Source organism: Alligator mississippiensis, chromosome 8, assembly GCF_030867095.1.
Source record: "Alligator mississippiensis isolate rAllMis1 chromosome 8, rAllMis1, whole genome shotgun sequence".
NCBI classification, from domain to species: Eukaryota; Metazoa; Chordata; order Crocodylia; family Alligatoridae; genus Alligator; species Alligator mississippiensis.
This window is the reverse complement of record NC_081831.1, coordinates 30,336,702-30,363,358: the sequence shown is the minus strand read 5'-3', so window position 1 is coordinate 30,363,358 and position 26,657 is coordinate 30,336,702. Positions and strand designations below refer to the sequence as shown.

General features: G+C 44.5%; 1 protein-coding gene across 1 annotated transcript in view; it reads left to right on the top strand.

The window, feature by feature from the left end:
- The first annotated feature begins 4,129 nt into the window (after positions 1-4,129).
- Positions 4,130-26,657, top strand: part of LOC132252133 (myosin-1B) — a 32,035-nt gene continuing 9,507 nt past the window's right edge. Inside the window, exons 1-23 of the mRNA XM_059732602.1 lie at positions 4,130-4,177; positions 5,086-5,321; positions 5,411-5,554; positions 6,710-6,866; positions 7,559-7,586; positions 7,683-7,803; positions 7,890-7,982; positions 8,959-9,022; positions 9,115-9,213; positions 9,323-9,426; positions 9,708-9,846; positions 13,124-13,242; positions 13,343-13,492; positions 14,294-14,464; positions 16,641-16,947; positions 17,367-17,437; positions 19,328-19,415; positions 19,506-19,623; positions 21,945-22,068; positions 22,640-22,776; positions 22,879-23,134; positions 26,123-26,365; positions 26,481-26,657. Coding sequence (XP_059588585.1) covers positions 5,118-5,321; positions 5,411-5,554; positions 6,710-6,866; positions 7,559-7,586; positions 7,683-7,803; positions 7,890-7,982; positions 8,959-9,022; positions 9,115-9,213; positions 9,323-9,426; positions 9,708-9,846; positions 13,124-13,242; positions 13,343-13,492; positions 14,294-14,464; positions 16,641-16,947; positions 17,367-17,437; positions 19,328-19,415; positions 19,506-19,623; positions 21,945-22,068; positions 22,640-22,776; positions 22,879-23,134; positions 26,123-26,365; positions 26,481-26,657 — 3,114 coding nt within the window. The 5' untranslated portion in view covers positions 4,130-4,177; positions 5,086-5,117. The remainder of the gene's footprint in view (positions 4,178-5,085; positions 5,322-5,410; positions 5,555-6,709; positions 6,867-7,558; positions 7,587-7,682; positions 7,804-7,889; positions 7,983-8,958; positions 9,023-9,114; positions 9,214-9,322; positions 9,427-9,707; positions 9,847-13,123; positions 13,243-13,342; positions 13,493-14,293; positions 14,465-16,640; positions 16,948-17,366; positions 17,438-19,327; positions 19,416-19,505; positions 19,624-21,944; positions 22,069-22,639; positions 22,777-22,878; positions 23,135-26,122; positions 26,366-26,480) is intronic.

Sequence of the window (26,657 nt, the reverse complement as noted above, 5' to 3'; positions counted from 1 at the left end):
ACACATGCATTAATGAGCTTGAACTATTCTCATTTGCAGGTATCAAATTTAGGTATGAATAGCCTAAATTCACCATTTTTAATGCACGTTAAGGGTGTGCATGTATGGACACGAACACTTAATATGCATTAACTTAGGGTAACGTGTATTAAAGTGTGACATGAAGACGCTCCCTGGGTAAAATTCTATGGCCCATGATATACTGGGAGGTGAGACTGAATGATCAAATATTCCCTTCTATCTCTAAACTCCATGAAATTATATCTGCCCCCTATTCCAATGTGAGTGTCAGTTGCTAGTTCTTGGCTACATTCTGGGCCCTTTATGCCATTCCTATGATGCAAAGAGATCAAAAAACAGCTTGGAATTCCCAGGTACCTAGAGTTTTGTAAGGATGTGCAAAGAAATCAGGGATAAGGGAGGTATCTTATAGTTAGGGAGGGTGTGGGTCCCATACTCTGCAATCTGGTGAATTTAGGATGCTAGAATGTCTAACCGTTTGTTGCAAATGAGAGAAGCCCCATAAGGAGTACTGTCTAAATCAGTGACTTTTTGGCTCAGTGGCTGAATCAAAATAAAAAATCAAAATCAATGCTTTGGACCAGATCCTAGTCCACCTTTTAGTGCAATTCTACTCCACCCTGCTTGACTCCCTGAAAAATAGTTAATGCAAAAGTGACAAGAGACTTTGTGACTTTGTCTTAAGGCTAACATTATTGCATTTTACAAAATTAGGTATGCTAATGTTTTTGGTCTTTTTTTCTGGGAACCTAAATGGTAATAGGAACACCCATAGGCTTATGAGTTTATGGAGGCATCTAATAGGTAGAATAAGACCTGGATCTTTTATCCTAGGCTAATCTCAAATTGACTATTTTTAAATTCAGTAAAATGGAAGTATTATTTTAAGATCAAATTACAGTAAATTCTCCACTATCTGGCATTTAACTAACCAGAAATTCCTTAACCCCCCACTACCCGCAGTGCCCCTCCCCATCAGGCCTTCCATTCAGTGTTATCTAAAAACCCCAGGTGGGGGGTTTCAGATAACTGGAATTTTTACATAACCAGCAATCCCCTTACCTCAGGGATGCTGGATAACAGAGATTTTACTGTACTTACATGTTTCATCTTTGAGAAATCTAATATAATAAAAGCCTTAGTCTGTCTGTCTGTCTTTCTGTAATGTTTTATTCACACTCTTATTGGTTGTTTTGGCAGTCAATCACAATGCTGACAGAAACAACCAATCAGAGTACTCTGCACAGAAAGATGCACATGGTGGAGTGCCACCATGACAAAGGGGACTGAGGGGCCAGAGTGGGGGTGCAAGGCCAGCAGTGCTGGACTCCCTCCTCCCCCTCAGCCCTGCTCCTTGGAGGCGGTGGCGTGGGGTGCTGGCAGTGCAGCACTGACCTCACCCCTCACACACTCTGGTACATGGGGTTGGACATGGGGAGTGGGGGTGTGCATGGGGCCAGAGGCAGTGCGGTGGCACCATGGGGTGCTGAGTGGTAGTGCTCCATCTCCACCTACCCCCCGTCAGTCATGACAGGCAATGGCAGGGAGGGACTGGGATGGTGGAGTGCCACCATGATGGAGGGGATGAAGCAGGGAGGTGAGGCCTGAGCTGATGGCCTCACCCCCACCCTAGCCCTGCTCCTTGGAGAAGGCAGTGAGGTGCTGGCCTCACCCCCCCACTCTGGATTTGCCACTGCCACCACCAGGCCTCGACAAAAGCCATCAGGAAGGGGGAGGCAGTGGGGAGGAGGGGAGGAAGGAAGCAGGAAGGGGAGGTGGAGAACAATGGTGCCCTGCTGCTGCTGGGCCTTGAGAACAGCCAGGAGAGACGGGAGCCAGATGGGGGAGGGGTTTGTGTGCCACAGAACGTGCAGCAATGGTAGCATGGGGTGCTGGGTGGTGGCTGAGGCTGTGGCTGCAGCCACCACTTGCAAGCTTCCCCCCATCCACCACACCTGGGAGGTGGCAGTGCCACAGGGTGGACCGGGGCAGGGCAAGGGGGGGTGCACAGGGCTGAAGGCAGAGTGGTGACAGCATGGGTTGGTGGGTGGTGGCACTCCATCTCCATCTGCCCTCCCTCCCCCATCATTCTTGATGGGCAATTGGCTAGTTTTTTAATGAAAGCAAGGGGATGGATGCACAAGAAGGCTTGGTTTCCTTCTGATTCCATACGTTACAGGATAGTCATCCCTTCCAGATTCAGAGCAATGTTATTTGAACCTAGGTCACCTCTGTTCAAGATAAAAATCTTTACACCAGTCTGTCAGCTAACCTGCACCATCCTCTCTTCCTTGTCATCATTGTGTGCCTATACGCTTGCTCCAACATGTTCTAATTAGAACACACCATCATTGCTGCAGCCTCATGTATATAAGCCTCTGTGGGTTTAAAAATGACTGCTGGGGCATTTTAACTAAAGGTCATCAAATGAGCTTTAGTTAAAGCATCCCACAGCCATTTTAAATGCATAATGTCTTAATACACATGAGGCTTCAGTGTTTTAATTGGAGCAGGTCTCAAGGGAACCACTCCAATTTAAATGCACCCCACCCCCAAGTACGTGTATAGGCAGCCTTTCTGACTAGTGTCTAATTCTCCTGCTTGTCTAGAAAAGTTGAATGGGACTTTTTGGCAATGTCAACAAGTTTCAAAATTTCTGATGTATTTTCTTTATTTCTATATATCTAAACTAATTCAACCCAAATTGAGGAATAATGTCAGCAGTAGCAGCCTGAGGAGAGGGCAAATCGGGTGACGGCCTGGGACCCTACACTTTAGGGGGCCCCACATTTTTGAACCTACAATGAACCTAGAATATAGCTCAATGTTAAAAAAAACCTCTTTCTTTGTATTATCAATATTGTATTTAGATACTTCCATTGCAGTTTCATGGATAGGGGAAAGTGAAATTGAAAATGTCTGACTTCCTTATAGGTCATCAAAATTAAGCCTCTAAGCGGCCCCAAATAACTCTCTTGCCAGGGCCACAACAACCCTAAGGCCAACACAGATGTCAGGCTGATCAAAACTGCATTTTTAAGTGAACAAATATTTCATCAAAAATCTCTACCCAGTTGTATCCAGGAGCCACCCTGATTTGCTCTGGGAGTATAAACATACACACATGGATCCCACTGATGTCCTGGAACAATTCCAAGAGCCTCTATCCTGAACTCCCTGGTCCTGATTCTGAGCTGTGACCTACAGGACCTTTGTATCTCCTTAAATTCAGGTTACATGGAGCCATGTAATCTGAATTTAAGGAGATACAAAGGTCCTAAATCCTGAGAGTAGGGCTCCATTGTCAGTTTGCAATCTATAGAGCTTCCGTTTTCCTCTGTTCCCAACAGTGCACCCTTGCTGCAAATCAGAAGCTCCTGCAGCTCCCTACCATATCACTTCTGCTCCATACACCTTTTAGTTCTGTCATTCAGGGTTTAGGACAGTTCCAATTTCTCTCCCATTTGGAATTATTGTGGGATTCCCAGACACAGTTGCCAAAATAACTTTATAATAATAATAATTGCTCTTGTGATCTCTAGAAAGGTCTGAGACCTGGCAATCTTGTATGTCAAACAGCAAGACAGTAGCAGGGGCAGAAGTAGAAGCCAACCATATTCTAACTAAGAGGCAGTACTTCTTCCTTTCAGATTCCTAGTCAAAATATTTATAGGAGATTTATTCACATAGCTAGTAAGACATCAAATATTTCTAAATATATCCACGACTTACATGAATGGGAATCATGCTCTAAGTTTGCCAAACAATGCTTTGCCAAAAATGTTTGACCTAAGAAAGAGGAGGAGGCATTTGCATGTGTAGATCAGACACTATAAAAGTTCCCCTGGGAAAAATCTGTTCTGTCTTTGCACAGAAAGTTCCAAGGTAAGTGAATGGGGGTGCCAGGGCTTGCAGGAAGGGACAAGCACCCTGCATGCCACACATCCCATTATATTCCTGTTCCTTCTAACTCTCATACACGTGAGAGATTGCTTGGGTCATCTGGGATTTAAAATTTGTTTTTCAAGTCACATAGATATTTTGTATTTATAAATCATCACTGGTGTTTTGTGCAGCAATAAGAAGGGAATTGCCATTTTTATTTTACAGTAACGGCCAGATTCCAGCTTGCTCACCATCCATCTGGTATCACAAGGTAAGAGCCTGCCTGAATAGCCTACTCCTAGGGATAGTAAACAATTCTCTAGTGTGGTATTTCTAAAGAGTAGCATTGGCAATCACTATATTCCCTGATATTTATGTCTACTGTGAAAAAAAAATGAATTTTGTGCATGGGCTGCACTGCAAGAGGTAGGCAATTTAAAGTGGTTCCTCTTCAAAACATTGACTATGATTGCTTGGTATCTGATATTTGATATTTAACCTCTTATTGCACAGAAAAATTTAATGAATGGCATTAAGGGTTTGTCTGCATAGGCATACGCAGGAAGTAAAGTAGCCTTAATTTTATGTAGTTTAATCTCTAAAGTTAAATTAGACTGGGATGCAGATTTCAATTTACCAGAGAATCAAGACTTTATTATGTAATGTGGAATCTGACTCATCTTAAACCCCACACCCACTGCCATAACTATATAACTGGAACTAGAACTACATGAAGGGAAGTATATACCTGGAATACAGGAGAGAGGACATCAGAGGACTTTCCTAATCACTGGTCACAGTCTTGACTCCTCCATGTCCCTCATGTAGAAATCTGATCAGCAACCGTAATAGATGGAGTAACACTCCCCACTGGAACTCTAGTAGCGGCACTTGATTTAGAGATCTGACTATGTAAGATGGAAATAAGGAATGAAAAGAGAACTATATAAGGAAAGAGAATAAAGACATAAGGGTGTTATCATGCAAAGCCCCTAATTGGTTTAAATGAATGAAAGAGCCCACTCTAGAGAGCAGTAGACGGGAGTGTGAGGGGCCACTTGAATCAAGGAAAGGAACAGAGGTAGCAGAATTCTGCTGAAATATAAGGGAGCAGGATGCAAATGTTTCTGACATTTCTAGGCTTGAGCCATGAGGATAATGTATTTTCCCCCATTACAGTTTGCTGTCACTGCACCAAATAAACCGCAGCCATGTCTTCGGACGCCGAGATGGCCGTCTTTGGGCCGGCTGCTCTTTACCTCCGAAAGTCAGAAAAGGAGAGAATTGAGGCCCAGAACAAGCCTTTTGATGCCAAGACATCTATCTTTGTGGTGCATGCTAAGGAATCCTATGTGAAAGGCACCGTCCAGAGCAGGGAAGGAGGGAAGGTCACAGTCAAGACAGAAAAGGGAGAAGTGAGTAAACACACGGAGCAAAGAGTATCACTGTGCTCCTCCTCTGTGCTCTTAACTGAGACAAACTGTTTTTTTAATTGCCTTCACAGAGCCTCACTGTTAAGGATGATCAAGTCTTCGCAATGAACCCTCCCAAGTATGATAAAATTGAGGACATGGCTATGATGACCCATCTCCATGAGCCTGCTGTCCTGTATAACCTCAAAGAGCGTTATGCAGCCTGGATGATCTACGTAAGTGCAGGCTATAGCAGAAATTCCCTGCCTTTTTGGACTGAAGGTCGTCCGTCAGTGTCTCTGTGCCACTTCCTGGCTCTTTGGTTTTTTCTCCTTCCAGATGCTTCCTCAGTCTCTGACCCCTCCATTCACGTCTTTCCCCCTTCTTTTCCTTCCCCCTCTCTCTTCCCTTTACCTGTTGACATTTCACTTTCCTTCCCTGTTACTTACTAAATCCTTCCTTCATTGTGTGTCATCTCATCACCAGGGCCAGATTAACGCAAAGGCAAACTAGGCACACGCCTTGGGCCCTGAGCTGCGGGGAGGCTCCCACCCTTCCCCCCGCTGCAGCAGCGCAAATGGCCCCACCCGCCTCTCTTCCCTTCCCTTCCCCTCCCCTCCCCTCCCCTCCCCTCCCCTCCTCTGGACTTGCTGCCATGGTGACTGCTTCCTAGCAGCGGCTCCAAGCCCTGTTCCCTGTGGGCGGCAGTGCCAGGGGGTGGGGGTCTAGATGGGCCTGGGGCCCACTATTTTGCATCGGGCCCACTAAACAGTTAGTCCAGCCCTACTCAGCACCCTTGTGTCCCTTTATGATACTGATCCCCTCTCATCCCTCTGCTGATACTGTTCTTATTGCGTCTTCTCCTCCCTTTTTCATGGATGCTCCTCTCTGACTCTCTTTACAACTTTATGAGAGATTTATGTTGTGGGGAGTTGAGGGAGAGGCTTTTGTACTCCCATGAAAGAAGAAGCCATGTTTTCTGGATGGATGACTGCTGTAGCTCATGGTGCAGATGAAATGCAGTCTCAGCGTTTTCTCTGATGGTTTGCTAGCCAAGTAGGATGTGATTTTATTGTGTAACTAGGATTGAAGCAATCTCCCTTCCCTTTTCCTCCAAAATGTATGGCATGTCCCTGTTGCTAAGGCCAGCCCTTCTCCCCAGTGACTGGAAATAATCAGATGCAGAAACAGGGGAAAGGGCATCTTTTGGAATTCAAGTGCCTGCTGTGTTTAGTTGTTTTTGCTATGACGTGAGCCTGAGTTGCTCCTATCTTCAGAGTGTTTTCATGTGGGATTGCTCCACAGGTAGAAAGGCACTTGTTTAAACTTTGCTTTTCAGTTTCTAATATGCCTATAATAGTCATATTAAGACAATCGTATTATTTTTACAGACCTACTCTGGTCTCTTCTGTGTCACTGTCAACCCCTACAAGTGGCTGCCAGTGTACAACCCAGAGGTGGTCATGGCATACAGGGGGAAAAAGCGTCAAGAAGCCCCTCCCCACATCTTCTCCATCTCTGACAATGCCTATCAGTTCATGTTAACTGGTGAGTAACTCAGTCTCCTTAGAGGTGATTACATAGTACCAGGAGAAGCAGTGTCCTTGCAAGGAAATGAGGTTACAGTTAAAGTCATAAACAAAGTTCAAGGCAAGTAATGTGCAAACTGCATCAGAAGTATCAGGGATTCATCCAAACCAAAACTGATCCTGAACCCAACATCAATTCCACATTTAGAATTGTCTTAGTACTTCAACAGGAATCTAAACCAAGGTCTGTTTGCAATTCAGAAGGATAGTTATGAAAAAGTACTGCTTTTGTGCATCTGTCTCTGCACATTCTGACTGTAGGTGGACTCAGAAAAGAGAAGTGTAAAAATATCCAAAGAAAATCCCTTGCTTTGCACTCTACATATAGTTAATACTTGCCTACCAGAATTCTTCGACCCCCTATGCCAGGAGTAGTACTTCACACACACACGTGCTTTTTGAACTGATCTCATAAAAATGTCATAAGTTGAAGATAGAATCATTGTTCTGTACTACCCGTTTGTTGCGTGGAGATGTAAGCCACTTTCATTAAAAGAGAATTCTGTGAGATGGAAATGGTTATATAAGTTGGCCTGAAGCTGACGTATCCTGTGATGTGCTCTATTGATCTCTCATACATTTCAGTTTTTATCAGTTCTGTGGTGCTCAGAAACAATATTAAAAGTCACCTTTATTTTTTCTCCTTCACAGATCGGGAGAATCAGTCCATCTTGATCACGTAGGTCAACTCCTTTGCTCTGGTCAATGTTTGTTTTGCCACCTGCAGCCGGATGAGCTGGCTGACTGTTCTCTGCTGCTTTGTTTTGCTTGACAGTGGAGAATCTGGTGCAGGAAAGACTGTGAACACGAAGCGTGTCATCCAGTACTTTGCAACAATTGCAGCTAGTGGGGATAAGAAAAAGGAAGAGCAGCCGCAGCAGGCCGGCAAACTGCACGTGAGGTTTTGGAGATGCGATTAAATGCTCCATTTGTTTTAACACATGATTTACAAAGAAATTTGACAATAACAATTGTTTTGCAGGGGACCCTTGAAGATCAAATTATCAGTGCCAACCCTCTGCTGGAGGCCTTTGGCAACGCCAAGACTGTGAGAAATGACAACTCCTCACGCTTTGTAAGTCTTAAGAGAATTGCATCTGGTCCAATTATTCCTATAAGTAGGCTATGATAACATAAATCTAGGCTGAGATTTAAAGCCATTTAAAAGTACCCACAGCAGCTTTTATGTTTGACTTACCACATTTACCTGAATCCAAGACAACTTTGAATTTAAGATGACCTGCCCTCCCAATAAGCGGATTCTAGACATGGAAAATTATTAATTTATTAAAATTTTCCATATCTAGACTTGAATTAGTGGAAAGTTATCTTAAATTCACCCCCCTCCCACAACTATGGCAGAGAAAGCACTGGCAGTGGGCAAGGGGCCAAATCCTGCCCCTTGCCCCCTTATTCTTTGCCCCCTTGCCTGCTGTGCTTGCTGCCCTTCTCCCTGTCCCCTCTGCCATTTGCCCCCCATAGTGCCTGCCCCCTCACCCCTTGCCCCCATGTCCCCAGCTTTCTTCCTCCTGCCCCTTACCCCACCATTTATGTGTTTCATCTCCCCCACACCTCTTCCTCTGCCACTTATCTTTGGAGGAGTTTTGGCTGTCTCTGGTTCTGGCTTTGGGGAAGACAGCAGTGGTGGCTTCCTGGCCCTAGCCCACCCCACCAGTCAAAAATAGCGGAAGCAGTTTTGGGCCTAGCCATGGCTGGAGCCAGAGTGTAGGGTAAGTTGGGGAGGAGAGGCTATAGGGTCTAGCAAGTTTCCCCCCTACCACAAATCTCCCCCATTCACTCCCCACCCCAACTACACAGTCTCTCCACACTCCCCTGACTTTTCTCACACTGCACAAGCCACCCTGATCCAAAACAGGCCATGGCTCAGCATTGGCTTCAGCCCTGAGCCTGGGGCCAAAGCTGGAGCTGAGCCAACTTCTGCCTCCAGCAAATACTCAAATCTAAGACAAGGCTTTATTTCCCCCCCACATTTTGTTTTGGGAGAAACCTCATCGTGAATCTGAGTAAATATGTCATTTTTTCCTTTAAAGGGTAAATTCATCAGAATCCACTTTGGCACCACAGGGAAGCTGGCTTCTGCTGACATTGAAACATGTGAGACACCTTCCTGGACATATCCAATATTCCTTTTTATCTATTCGCATTCAATTTTCTTGTGGCTAATTGCATTTTATGGGTCTTGCCAGATCTGCTGGAGAAGTCTAGAGTTACATTCCAGCTCAAGGCAGAAAGAAGCTACCACATATTTTATCAGATCATGTCCAACAAGAGGCCAGAGCTCATTGGTAAGAGGCATCACTAACATTTTTCACAGAAGCTGAGTAACAGCTACTGATTAACTTTATCGCATAGCCAGTTAAACTAAGCCAATGTGTGACCTATTCTTTCTTTCAGAGATGCTTCTGATTACCACCAACCCCTATGACTTTCCATTTGTGAGTCAAGGGGAGATCACTGTTCCCAGCATTGATGACCAAGAAGAGCTGATGGCCACAGATGTAAGTAACAGTGGCAGTTATTATGTAGAGCATTAACTTTACTAGATAGGGGGGGTGTCTACATGAGGCACTACTGTGCAGTCATTACTGCCAATTTATTTAGTACTTGAATTAGCGAACATCTTTTAAGTGACATTACTGTGCAGTAGCTTAATAATACTGCAGAGCAGGATATTAGCACTTCCCATGTGCTGTCATGCTACTGCACAGTATTATTCGGCTACTGCGCAGTCAGTGTCTTAAGTAGACGCACCCAGAGACTTTACTGATCCTTTTCACAGAGTGCCATTGACATCCTGGGGTTCAATGCTGAGGAGAAAACAGCCATTTACAAGCTGACAGGAGCCGTCATGCACTTTGGGAACCTGAAATTCAAACAAAAGCAGCGAGAGGAGCAAGCAGAGCCAGATGGCACAGAAGGTATTAGCCAAATTGTGTTTGTTCATATTGTCAAGACTATTTCACTGAGGGTTTTTTTTAATTTTTCTAGAAAGATGATATAAATGCACATGCAAACAGAACTGAAACGCAAGGCTGTAAGGAATTCACCAATAACAGTGGCTGTTGAATATATATATATATATATATATATATATATATATACACAGTGGCTGTTGAATATATATATATATAGATATATATATATATATATAATTTCTTAGATACATTAGGGCTGTGCGAAGCTTTGGGTGCTGATTCGATTCAGAGGAAATTTAGTCTAATTCAGTGGCCAAATCTCTGAATCCAAATCAAATCAGGAGACCAGTAAGAAGGTCTGAATTGATTCAAAGCTCTCCAAATCAATTTGGAAAAGATTCAGAGAGCTATGGAGATTCAGTCATACCCCACTTGCTGCTGCAGGAAGCTGGAGCTGGACTCCGTGCCAGTAAGTAGGGGGTGGCGGGGTGGGGTGGAGGAGGGGGGAAGGGAACCATGGGGGGATGCCCACCAAGCTCCATGCCCTGCCTGCTCCCACCGATCCCTACCCACTGTCCCAGCCCCATCAATGACTGCCCCGCCAAGCCCCAGCTCCCAGCTGTTAAGAAAAAAAAAGCCCTACACTCACTGGGTGCTGCAGTGGGCATTGGGGCTTCTGGGGGCTTGTAGCAGAGCCCCCATGCCATGTAGGGCAGTGGGGGGGTAACAAGGATCACCCCACCGCCTCACAGCAGCTGGTGAGTTCTGAGTTTTTTTTTTAAAAGAACCAAGACACTGGGGCCAGACAGGGCAGTCATTGATGGGGCTGGGAGAGTGGGCGGTGGATGGGACCTGTTTGATTTGGAGATTCAGCCAATTCGGCAGTGGCTGAATCTCTGAATCAGATTCGACTGAATTGATTCAGGACAGTGATTGAAATCACTGAATAGATTCACTGTCCCCCAAATTGCCTGAATCTGAATCCAATGCATATACAAGCTGCTGAGCACAGGCCTAATACATACACACACACACACACACACACACACACAAAGAGCTTGACATTATCATCATATATATATTGTTATTATTCAGTCTCTCTCTGTTTTTCTCTCTCTCTCTCTCTATACACTAGCAAACTACCCATCAAGAATAATGCGGGGGGGGGGGCAGCAGGGTCAGAGCCCTGTTTCCGGCCCCACGCCCCTCCTTCCCACCCTGCTCGTCCTCGTTTTGTCCTGCTCCCCCCGTGTTGCTCTTTGTCCAACCCCACTCTACCCCCACCCCCCTCCCCCCGCTTCAGGTCTGACCCTGTTCCTTCCCCTCTCCCCTGCTGCTTCAGGTCCAAACCGGCTCCCCCCCCAGCCCTGCCACTGCTGCTTCAGGTCTTATTCTGCTCCCCCCCATCCTCCCCGCCACTGCTTCACGTCTGATGCTGCTCCCACCCCTCCCTCAAACCACTTCAGGTCTGACCCCAGTCCCCCTCCCCTTCACTTCAGGTCCAACTCCACTCCGCCCTGCCCCACTCCTCTTTGGGTCCAGCCCCATTCTCCCCACCCCACCACTTCAGGTCTGACCCCATTCCCCCACTCCTCCCCCACCACTTCCAGTCTGACCCCACTCCACTCCCTCCCCCCCTCCCCCCTCCCTCCAGTTGCTTTGGGTCCGATCCCGCTCCCCCCTCCTCTGCCCTGCCGCTTTGGGTCCGGGCCTGTTCCCCACATCCACCCTCCACTGCTTTGGGTCCAACCCCACTCCCCGCACCCCCTGCCACTTTGAGTCTGAATCTGCTCCACCCCCTCCTCCCCCTGCTACTTCAGGTCTGGCCCCGTTCCCCCTCCGCTCCCCACCACCTCTTCAGGTCTGACTCTACTCCACCCTGCCGCTTTGGGTCCAGCCCTATTTCACCCCCTGCACTGCTTCAGGTCTGGCCCTGTTCTGTGCCCCATCACTCCATGTCTGCCTGGCCCACATCTGCCTGCCTCCTCACTCCCCTCCCTCCCTCCCCACTGCCTACCCCTCCCTGCTGGCTGTTTTGCGGGATGCCACCACCACGAACCCCCCTCTGCGCCCTCAAGCATGGAGGTGGGGGGAAGCCATGATGCTCGGATGACTGGGGTGTGTTGCCCACAGCCAACCTTCCCTGGCAGCAGTGCAAACTTGGGCCCAAACAGCCTGGGCCATGCAGCCAATCACTACCCACCCTCTTGGCAGGACATGTGCAGTTGGCCAGAAGTGTTATGGACAGACAGACAGACAGACTAAGCCTTTTATTATATTAGAAGTTTTCTTTGCTGCTTTACTGAGAGAGAGAGAGAGAGAGAGAGAGAGAGATTAAGATTTATATATATATATATATATATATATATATGTATGTATATATATATACACACACACTGAGATATATATATATTGATATATAGAGAGAGAGAAAGACAGAGAGAATACGAACAAAATGTATATATGATGATAATGTCATTTAAGTCATTTCAGTGAATATACTTTATTAAGCCAACACCAGAGGTAGGAGGAGCTCTAGGTGGAATTGTGATCCTTTAGCTTGGTTCTTTTATTGGGAGCACTCCACAAGCAGGATCTCTGCAGGGTTTTCAGTAAAGAGGCAAATAAATAATTTTAAATCCACCTTTTTATTTTACTTGCTTATCTTTTCACAATTTTATAGAGACTACTCAGTCTCTCAGGACAGATTCCTATTCCACTCCATGTTAGGCAATGCACTTACCCAGATGCATAATTACCATTTGAGGCTTTTGCACAGTTTGCATTATTGCATATACTGCATAGATTTGCAAACATGAGCATGCACAATGAGCTGCACTCAGGCCTGGTAGATATGAGTTCACACACACATACCTGATTAAGATCTGTAATTATAGCTGGGGGAAAAAAGTTACAGGGTTTTGCCTAGCTACAATTTTGGTACTTATGTTTGGCCAGACTAGGGAACATGTACCTTAGGCTTCACTCTGGCTGGCAAGTACACAGCATGAGGATGCCTGCACATCCACTTTGCATTTTCAAGAGTTGCAAGCTGTGTGCTATGTGGCTGAGTAACTGCTTTTTCACACATTAAGCAAATGTGCAATCGCTCTTAATAGAGAGAAATTTAAAGAAAAGTCAGAAAAAAGGAAGCTCTAAAACTCCATAATTGTTGGGTATCTACTGAATGTGGTTTCTGTTAGAGTGCATTTTTCCCTGTTCTAGATGTTGAAAGTAAAAAATAGCCATATGTGAGCTAACGAATTATTCCTCTGCCTAGTTGCTGACAAGGCTGCCTATTTGATGGGTCTAAACTCAGCTGACCTGCTAAAAGCCCTTTGTTACCCCCGAGTCAAGGTCGGGAATGAATTTGTGACCAAAGGTCAAACAGTGCAGCAGGTAACAAACAATGGAGAATTTAGAACTCATGGTTTGAATTAACACACCTGCTTCTTCTGCTGATTTGTTTGATAACTCCAGTCTTTCTTCCATTGGCTAGGTGCACAATTCAGTTGGTGCTCTAGGAAAGGCTGTATATGAGAAGATGTTCTTGTGGATGGTCATTCGTATCAACCAGCAGCTGGATACCAAGCAGTCCAGGCAGTACTTCATTGGTGTGCTGGACATTGCTGGCTTTGAGATCTTTGATGTAAGGAGCAGGGGTTTGATAGCAGACTCTTGGGAAAGAACTTGGAGATTTGTTTGGTTTTTTTAAAGAGGCTGGATTGATGCTCAGGCAGCCTTGGTACTGAATTCCTGGGCCTAGGAATGCTGTATAATCTAAAACAAGGGTTCTCAACCCTTTTCTTCCTGAGGTCCCCCTGAGCATGCTATAAAAAAGTACACAGTCCACCTGTGCCACAACAACTGCTCAGCTCCCTATCCCCTCCTGCATGGCCCTGGGTGCAGCAGGTGGGGTTCAGCGGTGAGGAGCCCCAGGGCCCTACTCACCTCAGCAGCAGCAATGTGGAGCCTTGCCCACCCACCTACAGTGCTACCCACAAGATGGAGGCTGTGGGACCAAGCAGGGTAGGCTGAACCCTGCCCCTTCTTTGGGATTCATCTTAGCCCCAGGGGGCTGAGGCAGCTCCTCCCCATGCCAGGCTGGGACAGGCCCGTGGCCCCACAGTGGGTCATGGATCCCCAGTTTATAATATGCTTATCTAGAGCTCTGATGGGTCAGAGAAGCTGGTAAATCCTGACTCAAATCACTGGTCAGGACTGAGACCAAAATCCAAGAAATACTCAAGCAGCCTGGGTTCCAGAGCTCAGAAACACAATGCAAAATTATCCTGGCAGAACTGAGGATAGAAATCCCAAACATTAGGCTGGTCCTAAAGAAGTACACTCAAACTATTCCAGAATGTGCTTTAAAATTACAGTGTTACTCTTCATATCTCACTTGTTAATATGCATATTCAGACTAACCCCTACCATTATGTTTGTGCAGTACAACAGCTTGGAGCAGCTGTGCATCAACTTCACCAACGAGAAACTGCAACAGTTTTTCAACCACCACATGTTTGTGCTGGAGCAGGAGGAGTACAAGAAGGAAGGGATTGAATGGGAATTCATTGACTTTGGGATGGATTTGGCTGCCTGCATTGAGCTCATTGAGAAGGTATGCCTTAAGTATTCAAAAATTCTTTAGCAGCTATGATCTTATGGACTATGCTCAGGTCCATAAATTTCTTGACCCATAATATATTATGTTTTCAGTTAAGGTGGCCACACAGCTTTATGATATCACCCTTGCTCCTTCTTCTTGGAGCAATGCTGCTTTTTCTTCCTTCCCTTTGTGGGAAGGAATACTTTGCCTTAGAGCTGGACTCTTTAAGAAGTCTTGAAACATCTTGCATTTGAATGAGCCCAACTCAAAAAGCTGGTACTTGTATATCAAAATACATTCTTTGCATAATTAAAACATGTAATTCTTCTAAGGAGAAAAAGACAGAACTAACCCTTGAAAAAGAAGTATATTTTTTGTCCCTTGTTTTGTTAATTGTACAAGCACCATGAAATGAATGTCACTATGGTATAAGGGGAGCACAGCTCCCCTTATACCATAGTGACATAGTATACCTGATAGCACAGCTAAGTTGTTGTAAAGAAAGAGTTTTCATATTGTATTACTTACTACTCATTTTGACTTCCTTCTCCCTGGGTGCATCTTACATGAGACACTACAACACTGTAGTAATGAGCTACAGTGACATAGCTCATCTCTACGCGATGTAGCATCAGTGGGCACTAACCGTGATGCTGCTGCTACTGCACAGTAGCAACGAGCTACTGCAAAGTACGTCATTGCTACTGCACAGTAGGGTCAGAAACAACTCATGTGCTGCTGGGACTGTGGCAAGTACTAAATGACTCCTTAGTACCAACTGCACAGTATGTACAGAGGAAACTGATTTGCTGAACATTCGTAATGTAATTGTTGTAGTTTTGTCATTAAGTCTTATACCAGGACACTACATCTCAGCATGATATAACTGATAGGAGACTTCACCATCATACTTTATTTTCTCCACATGGTATCTTGAGCCATGAAGATCAGAGGAAGTGTATAACGTTGTGTACAGGGAACATAGCTTTTTATAATACAACACTTCCAGAATAGCAATTCACTTATAGCTGCATCTTCAGTAAGTCAGTTTAATAGTTTGTGAGCTCATTGCATGCCTGAATATTCTATATTCTTTCACCTTTAAATCTTTTTATCACAAATAAAATTATTTTTCATGAGTCATCAATGTTTCTAGGGTTGACTGAAAATATTAACTGAATAATACATTGAACAAATATTTTTTTGAAATATACTGTTTTGTTAATATATTTTTGTAAATTTTTCATGCATCTCTAACTGTTGCTAACAAAGATGGAAATCTATCAATATAATTTGGCTAAATTTTGGGGTTTTTATAGAAGATTCTTTCAAAGAACTTCAATTGCTTCAAGATAGAACTAGTTGAACTCATTGGAAAAAACAGCATAATGGGATAGAGGGTTCTAAGTTCAGTTATCTGTTGTTTGAATATATGGATTAAAGGATTTGTTGTCTGCATGGGAGGGCAAAGGGATACCAGTATCTCTCTTTGCCAACAGTCTAGTAATCCCATGTTTCAGGGTGTATTCTGGTTGTCTGTTGGGGCCAAGAATATTTTCTTTCCTCCTGAATGCTTTTTGGCTTCTCAGATATTTCCCCTCAGATGAGAGTTTTGATTAAGGTGTCCTGATGTCTTACCAGTGCTTAGAAAACTCAGAGAGCTGACTTGAGTACCTTACTCTTCTGTTCACAAGCAAAACATTCCCCAGAATTAGGGTCAGAAAGGAATTTCCCTCTCCATCAGATTGGCAAGGGGTATTTCTTCCCCTTTCTCTGCATTGAGAGGTATGATCTACTGAGCATGTATTAATGAAATTGCTTCTCTGTCATTGCAGAGGCAGTGCAGTGGTGCTGTTTTTGTCTCCCTGGCTTTTTATTAGGGGCACATGTTAGTGGTTAGTTTCTTGTTTTGGGCTCACAGCATGCTTTGCAGCTGTGGTGTGTGATGAGTTAGAGTGGATAATTTTTAGGACTCTTTTAGACAAATGGTTTCCTATAAATGCATAAGATCAGACTTCAAGGTTGAAAGCCCCCTTCCAGACTCCAGCATTCCTTTGAAATATAAACTGCTTTTTAACCAGACAAAGATACAGTGATATTTTCCCATTAAGGAAAGTGGTTTATAATTCATCTGTCTTTTCTGCTCTTTCTTTATTGCGTTCTCTTTGTGTTTTGTTGTTCTTTTCAGCCCATGGGCATTTTCTCCATCCTGGAAGAGGAGTGCATGTTCCCCAAGGCAACTGACACTTCCTTCAAGAACAAACTCTACGATCAGCATCTGGGCAAGTCCAACAACTTCCAGAAACCGAAGCCTGCCAAAGGAAAGGCTGAGGCCCACTTCTCCCTGGTGCACTACGCAGGCACTGTGGACTACAACATCACTGGCTGGCTTGAGAAGAACAAGGACCCCCTGAATGAAACTGTCATTGGGCTGTACCAGAAATCATCATTGAAAACACTGGCTCTGCTCTTTGCCTCTTTTGGTGGAGCAGAAGGTAGTAATTTCTGAAAAAACAGTATTTTAACTGATTCATAGCATATGCTTCCTGTAAAATTGAGAAATAGGTCAAGTTTTAAAATGTACGATGTATGTCTTCATAGATGTATCAACCTTAAGGCCAGAAGGGATTTTGTGGCTATTAACATAGGCCATTGGGCTGATTCCAGCAATTCCTGCAGTGGGCAAAATTATTCTGCATACTACATAAGGAACCAAAACTGAACTGTTTAAGTTGTAGTTGGATTACAGCATATCCCTAGAAATGTATCTTAACTTGATATCCCATTTGAATACTCCTAACTGCCACTTCCAGGCATTTGACCTTGTTCTTCTCCTCATCTTTGTTTCCTTTTAGAAAACAAATAAGACAAGAGTTCTGCAGACTTTAATAGCATCTTTTTTTGTCTTGTTTAGAGGGTGGTGGTGGCAAGAAGGGCGGCAAGAAGAAGGGTTCCTCTTTCCAGACGGTCTCTGCTCTTTTCAGGGTATAGTAAAGTGTTCATTATAAATCATTTTTTTCTTGAGAGGAAAGTGAGGAAAGTGACTTTAACTCTGAAAAATGGGTTTTCTATAGAGAAGACAGTGATGTAAAAAGCTCATGTCCATAACATAACAAAACTAAAGTAAAATTCACATTGGCTGCGTCTACACAAGACACTGTGCAGTAGGGGTGTGTGAAACGGGCTGTATTTGGTTTGGATTTGGCCTGAATCGGGGATAGTGATTTGATTTCCTGATTCAGATCATCGGATATCGAATTTGGACATAGAAACAGCTTTAAATGTTTTTTCTACATACCTCGAGGTACCAGGTGTGGCTCATGAACTCTGCAGTGGTGGGGTAGATCAAGAGTCCCACAGAAGTACTTCCGGTCCACTTCTGGGTTTGCCGCTGAGCATATGGGGTCCCCCCCCATTCCCCCCAGCTCAGCAATTGGCCATGGGGGGACCCCAGGTGCCTCCCCAGACCCAGGAGGCACCAGTCACTGAGCTGGGGGGGCACAGGGGGGCCCCCTTCACACTCCTCTGTGTACCCGGAAGTGGACTGGAAGTGCTTCTGGTCCACTTCCGTGTCTGCTGCCAAACGTGTGGCCCCCCCCGCCCCGGTGCTCCTGTGGGACCCTCCATCCACCCCAGCATCATAGCATTGACGAGCCGCCTGGCACCTGATATGTAGAAAAAACATTTAAAGCTGTGTCTATGTCCAAATCATCAAATCTCTCTGAATCTCTCCGAATCAATGTGGAGGGATCAGATTCGATTAGGAGAGATTAAAGGGTCACCTGAATCAATTCGGATTCAGAGATTCAGCCATCGAATTGGGCCAAATCTCTGCCGAATCAAATCAGTAACTGAAGCTTCTCACAGCCTTTTTGTTCAGTAGCCTGAGACTACTACGCAGTAGCATTGCATAACAAAAACTAATGTGACATTACAACACAGTAGTCTTGACCTACTGCGCATTTACCATCACAAAAAAGCCATTCATTGGCACTACTGCTTAGTAATGTCAGTTACTGCTCAGTCATTTAGTATTTGTTTACACAAATACTAAATGACTGTTCAGAAATGACTGCATTCTCAGTGTCTTGTGTGGATGTGGCCATTGAGTCATTGAGCATACTGGCTAATTAGACAAGCCCCTACAGACAAAGGCTCTCTGCTCTCTGAGACTGATGTCAGAAATGCTACAAACAAAACCAGTATATATGTTGAAGCTAAAAATGCCCCTCCCCTCCAGCCCCTTTCAGAAATGATTTTTCAGGCCCCTGCCACTTCTTTCTGCCATCTGTTCAAGGGCCCTAACTCTCCTTTGCCTTTCATCCTCTGTGCCACTACGCACAAGTACAAAGAAGTGTAAAACTGGGTGTACAATGCTCTAAATCAGAATCCTTCACAGATTTACATCACTGCTAGTGTCTGATACCTACAGTGCATACCTTTTGCTTAGGTGCAAATGACTATTCAAAGTGGTGGGTAGTGGAGAAACAAGCCCAAACCCTCCACCAAGCCCATGTTGTATCTACTTGCCCAGTTTCTTAAAAAAATATCCGGATACATTTCTGCCATTTTACTTACATCATTTTGAAGATATCTTCTATTTCAGCAACTACATTTGACTTTCTGTCACCTGTGGCAGCCATTCTGTACTGGCTTAGTAGAGCATTTTTTATTAATAAGTTGAAATGATATACTAAAGTTCATAATCCCCAAAAGAGGGAGCCTAATATTGGCTCCTGCTGAAATGATCTGACAGCTAATTTGTCTGAATTTCAAACACTGCTGAGCTGTTTGCTACCATGATTGTACTGTATCTAGCAGTGCATTTGCAGAGGTAACATTGGTTAATATGAACTTTTTCTTATGGTCTCACAGGAGAACTTAAACAAGCTAATGTCCAATCTGAGAAGCACTCATCCTCATTTTGTACGATGCCTCATTCCCAATGAAACAAAAACACCTGGTAAGAAGCTCCAGTACAAAGAGATGTTAGTGTGATGTAGCTCCTCTGTGCTATACAGTAAGATACTGATTCCTGCTGTGTTTTGTTAAGGTGCCATGGAACATGAACTGGTGCTGCACCAGCTGCGGTGTAACGGCGTGCTGGAAGGGATCAGAATTTGCAGGAAAGGCTTCCCCAGCAGAATCATTTATGGAGACTTTAAGCAGAGGTCAGATTCCTCTACCCCATTTGAATTGTTTGTACTTCTTATCTACAGAGGTGTAACTGGCCAGTAAAGTGCCCTGGGCAGTCCCCCATGCCTTCCCCCATAGCATCCTGCCCTTTCTGTTACAGCAGGCTGTGAGGATGGCAGTGCAACAGCAGCAGTGCATGGTACTGTAGCAGCCACAAGCAGTTTCTGCTCTTGGAGATGTCACTTCCTTTTTGGATTATCAACATGTATGTTGAACAGCCAAAACAACAATGTTTTGGCAGAAATAAAAGTTGACGGTGGCACGTCCTCCCAGCAGCAGAAATTACATTTCCCAAAACACCTCTCACGCACATACACTTGTGTGTTGCTGCTTTGCTGCACTGCTGTCCCCTGCTACTAGCTGGAGCTACTTCAGGAAAATGCAAAGGGCAGGAGAGGGAGGGAAGAATGACAAGGGGGAAAGAAGGTGAAGTGTCCCAGTAGCTCCCTTCTGAGTCCCCTTTTAGGCAGTGTCTGGAGCTCATGCTCTGCTTATCCACCCATTCTTATGATACTGCTTACTTACCCAATTTCTTGAATGGAAGATGGCCCTGATTATAATCTTTATTGAATAGAAGATGACACCCAATAATTAGATTCTATATATGGAACATTTATATATTTGTTGTAATTTTCCAGATGTAAAATCAAGTTATGGGAGGTTTGTTTTGAATTTGCCCCCCTTCCACTGCTACAGAAGGGACAATAAGTCTGGGAGGAGACAGGTAGCACTTTGCTCTCTACATCCCCCAACTTTTTCCCCTACTAGCCCCTTACCCCTCTCCTTACCATTAGACCCTGCTCTCCCTGAGCACATGGAAGTGGGGAGCAAATCTGAAAACAACAACAGGCTGCCAGCATGTGACAGGTTGTTCCAGCATCTGCTTCTTGAGCAGCAGCTCATAGCAATTCAGCATATGTTGGCCAGGAACCCCATGCCACAGAGACAGTACCTGGCTGGTGTCTGCTGGGTCACTTTGAGTGGTGTTTGCAGTTGCCAGCCAGAGGGTGCCAAAGCAAGTTGGCACATGCTGGCAGGCAGCAGCTTGGAATGACCTTGCACTGGGCAGCCATGAACACTGCAGGTTGAAGGCACCCAGGTACAGTCTGCTGCCTGGCCATGTGCTAGGTGCCTGACCACAATACCTCCTCACTAACCTTCCCATCCTCTGTGCATTTTGTGATTTCAGGTAAGTCATATGCAATCATAAGCTGAGGCTTCCCCCATGTAAAATCAGTGGAAAAAAAACCTCATAATCAAGTAAACACGGTATTATAAGAAATCACCACCCTGCACATCTTCAGTTCATAAAAGAGACTGAAAGAAATTTAGCACTAAACTTCTGGAGTCCAGAGCACACTTTGACTGCTTTTCATTGGGAGCACAGAATGAGGGTTTTGGGGGAGATCCAAAGCAGTGTCATGGACATGGTCAGTGACTCCAAGGATTTTACATCTTATACATCTAGATAAAGTGGATATACTTAGAAATAGTGACTAGTACTGCTCAAAAAGCATGGTTAGACTGAACTAGTACATTATGCTCTTCTTCTGCTTTGAGAAAATAACACTCTCTCCCCCCTCTTACTATTAGCTGGAATCATTTTTGCACACAAAGTTCTTGACTTTGGGATAGGCAGGCAAGGTTCTCTGGGTACATGTGATATCTTTTATTAGACCAACTAAATAGCTGGAAATATTTCTTTGCAAACTTTCAGACAAGCACCCTTTTTCAGGCATTGGGAGACTCTGCAGCTGTTATGTGTTCTACAAGGTAGAAAAGAAGTATAACAAGAAGTCTGTGAAAATGCAAATGAGTGGAAGTTTGGAAGACAAAGGGTAGAGATAGGAGGGGAGAGGAAAAGGGAGGGAAATGTGTGAAGGACTGCAAGTGATCAGCTTAAAGTAGGTTACCTGGTGTGTCAGATGTCAGGCAGACTGTAATATGTCATAAATCTAATGTCTGTATTAAGTCCATGATTTTTTTGTATCCAGTAGATATATGAAGTTCATAGGCTTGTCTGTGAAAGGTGGGATAAAATTTTACCCTTAATGCTAGTGAAGGGTATCAGGCTGACATCTCAGGAGACTTTTCCCCTACATCTCAAATAGCTAAGTTGATAGGATAAGCTTCCCCACCTTGCCCTAAAAACCTGCTTCTTCTGGACTTGGAATATCCTCCTGGTGCACAGGAAAGAAGTTTAGTTTTAAGGATTTCTCTATATGAAGAGAATACTACCAATAACACCAGTTGGTGGCATGCAACATAACTTCTTCATATTCTCTGTCCACCCCAGATACAGGATTTTAAATGCAAGTGCTATCCCAGAAGGACAATTCATCGACAGCAAGAAAGCTTCTGAGAAGCTCCTTGGGTCCATTGATGTTGACCACACTCAATATAAATTTGGACACACCAAGGTACAGGGGCAGATTTGTTCTAATATGGACTGTTCATGTTTCATAAAGACTGACTACATATACATCAGCAATTAATTCAAAGCAACAAACTCCAGAGCAGTTTGAGTTGGAGTAAACTAGTCCTGGGCACAGCATCTACACATGTGCCTGGGGCAGCAGCAATTTGAGCAGCTTACATCAGGGCTGGGGGCCACAGGTGGGCCAGCCCTGGGCTCCAGGTGGTGACATTAGACAGGGGAGGGGCTGACTGGAGCATGAGGGTGCTAAAAGTGCAGGCTAGGTGGAAAGTAGGAGTCTGGACCCCAGCTGGCTGGGCTGACAGGCACAATTTATGCCCACAGTCAGCATCTACATATGCAGATGTAACCACAGTTAATTACCCGGCTGTAAGATAGCACTTTCCCTGAGAGTACTATCTTACGGCAGTAATAATTAGTTTACTGCGACTTAATAGCATCATGTGTGTAGATGGTGATGTTTTACTCTGCAGCTAATCAGTCTTCTTCACAGTTAGGCACACATGTAGATATGGCCACTGAGAGTGACATTCTGTAATATTGCATTTCTCTAGGTGTTCTTCAAAGCTGGCCTGCTGGGTCTTCTAGAGGAGATGAGAGATGACAAACTGGCACAGCTTATTACTCGCACACAAGCTATGTGTCGAGGATTCCTGATGAGAGTAGAGTTCCAGAAAATGATGGAAAGGCGGTAGGTATTTGTCACCTTGAAATAAGATTAATTGGGCTTGGCCTGCTTTGTCTATATACAGGATACACATAGTATTTAATACATATTTTAATGATATTTCAGGGAGTCCATCTTCTGTATTCAGTACAATGTTCGTGCATTCATGAACGTCAAGCACTGGCCCTGGATGAAGCTGTACTTCAAGATCAAACCCTTGCTGAAAAGTGCTGAGTCTGAGAAGGAGATGGCCAACATGAAGGAAGAGTTTGAGAAAACAAAGGAAGAGCTTGCTAAATCTGAGGCAAAAAGGAAGGAACTAGAGGAGAAAATGGTGTCCTTGATGCAAGAGAAAAATGACCTACAGCTCCAAGTGCAGTCTGTGAGTATCGCTAGTGTATTTGATTCTTGTATTGTACAAGGACATCTAACCATGAAAGATGCAAATACATTTCACTAAGAATAGACTCAAAAACTACAGATTAATTTGTACTAAAAACACACTCAGATTATAAATTCTGACCTACCAAATTCAAGGAGGCTACCTCCTAGTTTCATGGGCATAACATGGGGCCTGGCAGCCATTTCAAGTTCAAAGTGTGGCAGCTCCCCTGCCCCCTCCCCCACTCCATGCCTTTGATTGGCTAAGGGGCCCTGGTGGCTCTGCTCCTCACTGTTGATTGGCTGCGGGGACTGCCCATCATATAGACCTTCCCCTCACCACTGATTGGCTGTGAGGGTGTCTGCCATGAGGCCCCACCCCTCACCACCAACTTGTTGAGAAGGGTGGGGTCACATGACAGGCACCCCTCACAGCCAATCAGCAGCAAGGGGACCAGCCATCTTGCTGGCATCCCTTCAAATGGGCATTCCTCCTTCCCCCCTTCGCCACTCTTGTGGGCTGCCACATTCTACTTTTAGTAAGTCCTTCCCCTCCCCCACCATGGAGTTCACAGATTTCACCAGCATTGCCCACTTTCACAATGCCAGACATCATGAAATCTGCAAAATGGTTATTTTGGTAGGTCCCTAATTATAAAGGATTGCAAACAGCATCTGTTCAAATTCAGACAAGTTGCTTGGAGACTCTATGCTCCTTGTGTCTTAATAATAATGATGCAAACTTAAATGATCATCAAAATAATTATCTAGGTGATGATCTGTTTTGGATGGATAACTGGTGGGGTGGAACCTGATACATTTGAATCCTTTATAATGAATTAGTCTGCATGAAAGAAATCAAGCAAACACAGAGGATCTCAGTATGCATATAGCCTTAGGCATTGCCCGTATACCTGGAAAAGGTATAAGCACCTTTTCCGGGCAGGAGATTTAAAATTACTTTTTTAGGTGTGTAGCACCCCTATAGAGTCATTGGAGAGACCTCAGAGATAGCTGAAAGAGATGTAGGTTTATGCTTCCAGGTATTCTTTGCAGAGAATGGGGAGTGGTCAGCACACTCCAAAAAAATCCTGGAGTTTCTAAAAGACAGCATTTGGGAAACACTAATATGAAGTAATGAGCCTGAATCCCCACTGCTTTTTAACTATCTGTTAGGCATCTCCATTCAGTGGTAATTCACAACATCAATTTTAATTTTTAATATATGTGCATAAAATGTTTCTGAAAATAGATGATTCACAACTTGTGAAGCTGGTGCCCACATTATGCCCAGTGGCCAAATGTTTAGAGGAAACCCCCAAGAAGTAAGAGACCTGAGTTTTAAACCTTTCTCCCCTGGAGGGGATTTATCCCATAGCTCCATCCTCCCAAAAGAGTACTCTGAATCCCTCGTATTAGAATAGGTTTAGCAATGGCATTTCCTACCCCTTCTTCGAATCTGGACCCCTGACAGTCATGAATGCAAGAACCATAGGGCTAGAGAAAGGTATTTTCATTTCATTTCCACTCCTTAAACTATGAAATGGGTAAAATTTTGAAAATAAGTGATATTTTTTGCTTTGTTCATAGTGACTGAAACATACTGAGCAAAATATTCACAACTGCACCAATGAAGACTTTAGCATCACACATAAGTAGGTGGCTATAAAGAATAGCCATTTGTTGCACATGTATTGCTATATATGTGACTATAAGTTTAAATTTCTAAATTAAATTATTTTAAGAATGGCAAGTCCTCCACATCTCAAGTAGTAATAAATTAAATAAATGCCAAGTATGACATTTTAAAACATATTCATTTTGATGTATCTGGACAGAAAGAAACTTCTACACATTTAACTCAGAAAAATGTATTATTCATACAGTAACAAGTAGTAACTGAGGCACTTCACAGAAATATAAAAGCTACAAGCCCATGAGACAAGAAGTTTAGAGCCAGTTTTTCAAACGATTTAATGATCTAAAGCCTGCCATTGTTCTCAACTTATAACTGCTTCACTGACATCTGTTATAGCTGCTAGATGCACAACATTTCAGGAAGTTAGCACATTACACTCTAAACCGTATGCAAATGCAACCAGTGATGAAAAATAGTGTGGTAAGAAACAAAGGAAAAGAGGATAAAATAAAATATCGGGGTGCTTGTGTGGCTTAATGGCGTCACATATGAAAGAGTTTTGGAGGTTTTAAATGAGTTTGCATTGTTGCAAACTAAACTACATACCGATGTAGTTTAGTTTGCAATATTGCAAATTGCAATGATGCAGCCGTCAACTCACCCCCCAGGCTGTGGGAGAGCTGGGCAGGCTCCACAGAAAAAAAGATTTGGGCCCCTCACCACTTCTGCCTTCAGCAGGCTTCTGCGGCTGGCAGGATGCCTAGGGCCACCCGGGAATGGGTTGGCTTGCCCCTGGGGCAGTGCAAGAAGGTGGCAGGAGGGTGGCTGGGTTTGCTGGCAGTGGGAGAAGTTAGTGCATATGGTGCATGGGGCACTGGAAGCCCGGGTAGGCTGCTAGCTGGCCAGGTGCTGCCCCAGCTTGGAGGTGCCTGATCCAACACTTCCCCAAGCCTGCCTGGGCTTCCAGTACCTTGTGCACTGTCCCTGCCACCTTCTGCTGCTGCCAGCACACCAAGCCACCCTCCTACCACTTCCCCATGAAACGCCAGGGGAAGCTGGGTGTGCTAGTGGCCAGAGAAGGCATTAGGAAGAGTGCATGGGGCACTGAAAGGCTGGGCAGGATCAGGGAAGCATTGGTTTGGGTGCCTCCAGATTGGAGCAGCACCTTGTCAGCTAGCAGCCCACCTAGGCTTCCAGTGATTCCTAGCCAAAATAATTTCACACATAGGTTTTATTGAAATAGAGGAGCTACTTCTAGCAGACCTAAAATATAACTACTGGGTTATCTTGGGAGATGAAGCTGAAATCATGAAAATGCTAACAAAAAGCAAACCAATATTCCTTCAACAGGAAGCTGATGGCCTGGCTGATGCTGAGGAGAGATGTGACCAGCTGATCAAAACCAAAATCCAGCTTGAAGCTAAAATTAAAGAGGTGACTGAAAGAGCAGAGGACGAAGAAGAAATTAATGCTGAGCTGACAGCCAAGAAGAGGAAACTGGAGGATGAATGTTCAGAGCTGAAGAAAGACATTGATGACCTTGAGTTAACCTTGGCCAAGGTGGAAAAGGAAAAACATGCCACAGAAAACAAGGTATAAGCCAGAATCTGTAACCAACATTCCACTCATGGCTGCCCTTTTGCACACCCAGATGTGTGTTTTGTTGTTGCTTTGGCCTCTTATAACAACATGTGTTGCCTTCTGAAAGGTGAAAAACCTCACCGAGGAGATGGCAGTCCTGGATGAGGGCATTGCCAAGCTGACAAAAGAAAAGAAAGCCCTCCAAGAGGCCCATCAGCAGACTCTGGATGACCTGCAGGCAGAAGAGGACAAAGTGAACACACTGACCAAAGCTAAAACAAAACTGGAGCAGCAAGTGGATGAC